At 42.8% G+C, this 297-nt stretch overlaps 1 protein-coding gene across 1 annotated transcript in view; it reads left to right on the top strand.

Moving 5' to 3' along the window:
* Positions 1-52, top strand: part of LOC102314141 (C-type mannose receptor 2) — a 3632-nt gene extending 3580 nt beyond the window's left edge. The window contains exon 6 of the mRNA XM_042221332.1: positions 47-52. Within this exon, the coding sequence (XP_042077266.1) occupies positions 47-52 (6 nt within the window). The remainder of the gene's footprint in view (positions 1-46) is intronic.
* The last annotated feature ends 245 nt before the right edge of the window (positions 53-297 follow it).

The raw sequence follows: 297 nt of genomic DNA on the forward strand, positions 1-297 counted from the left end.
GGTACTGATAAGAAAACAATGTGAGTGTCAAACACAAATATGACAGGCGTAAAAGTGCCCCCTCCAAAAAAGCTACGAAATAAAAAGTAACACAATTGATCTTCTTTCCTCTTATTTAGCTGCAAGCAGCACTCGCTAAGCAGGGTGTGACTGACTTCAAACTGAAATGGACGAAACAGCCTGTGCAGAAGAGCAGGAAGAAAACTGATGGTACACACACACACACACACACACACACACACACACACACACACACACACACACACACACACACACACACACACAATAAGACTTTCT

Source organism: Haplochromis burtoni, unplaced genomic scaffold, assembly GCF_018398535.1.
Source record: "Haplochromis burtoni strain Fernald_Lab_line unplaced genomic scaffold, NCSU_Asbu1 Contig_64, whole genome shotgun sequence".
In the NCBI taxonomy this organism is placed as follows: Eukaryota; Metazoa; Chordata; class Actinopteri; order Cichliformes; family Cichlidae; genus Haplochromis; species Haplochromis burtoni.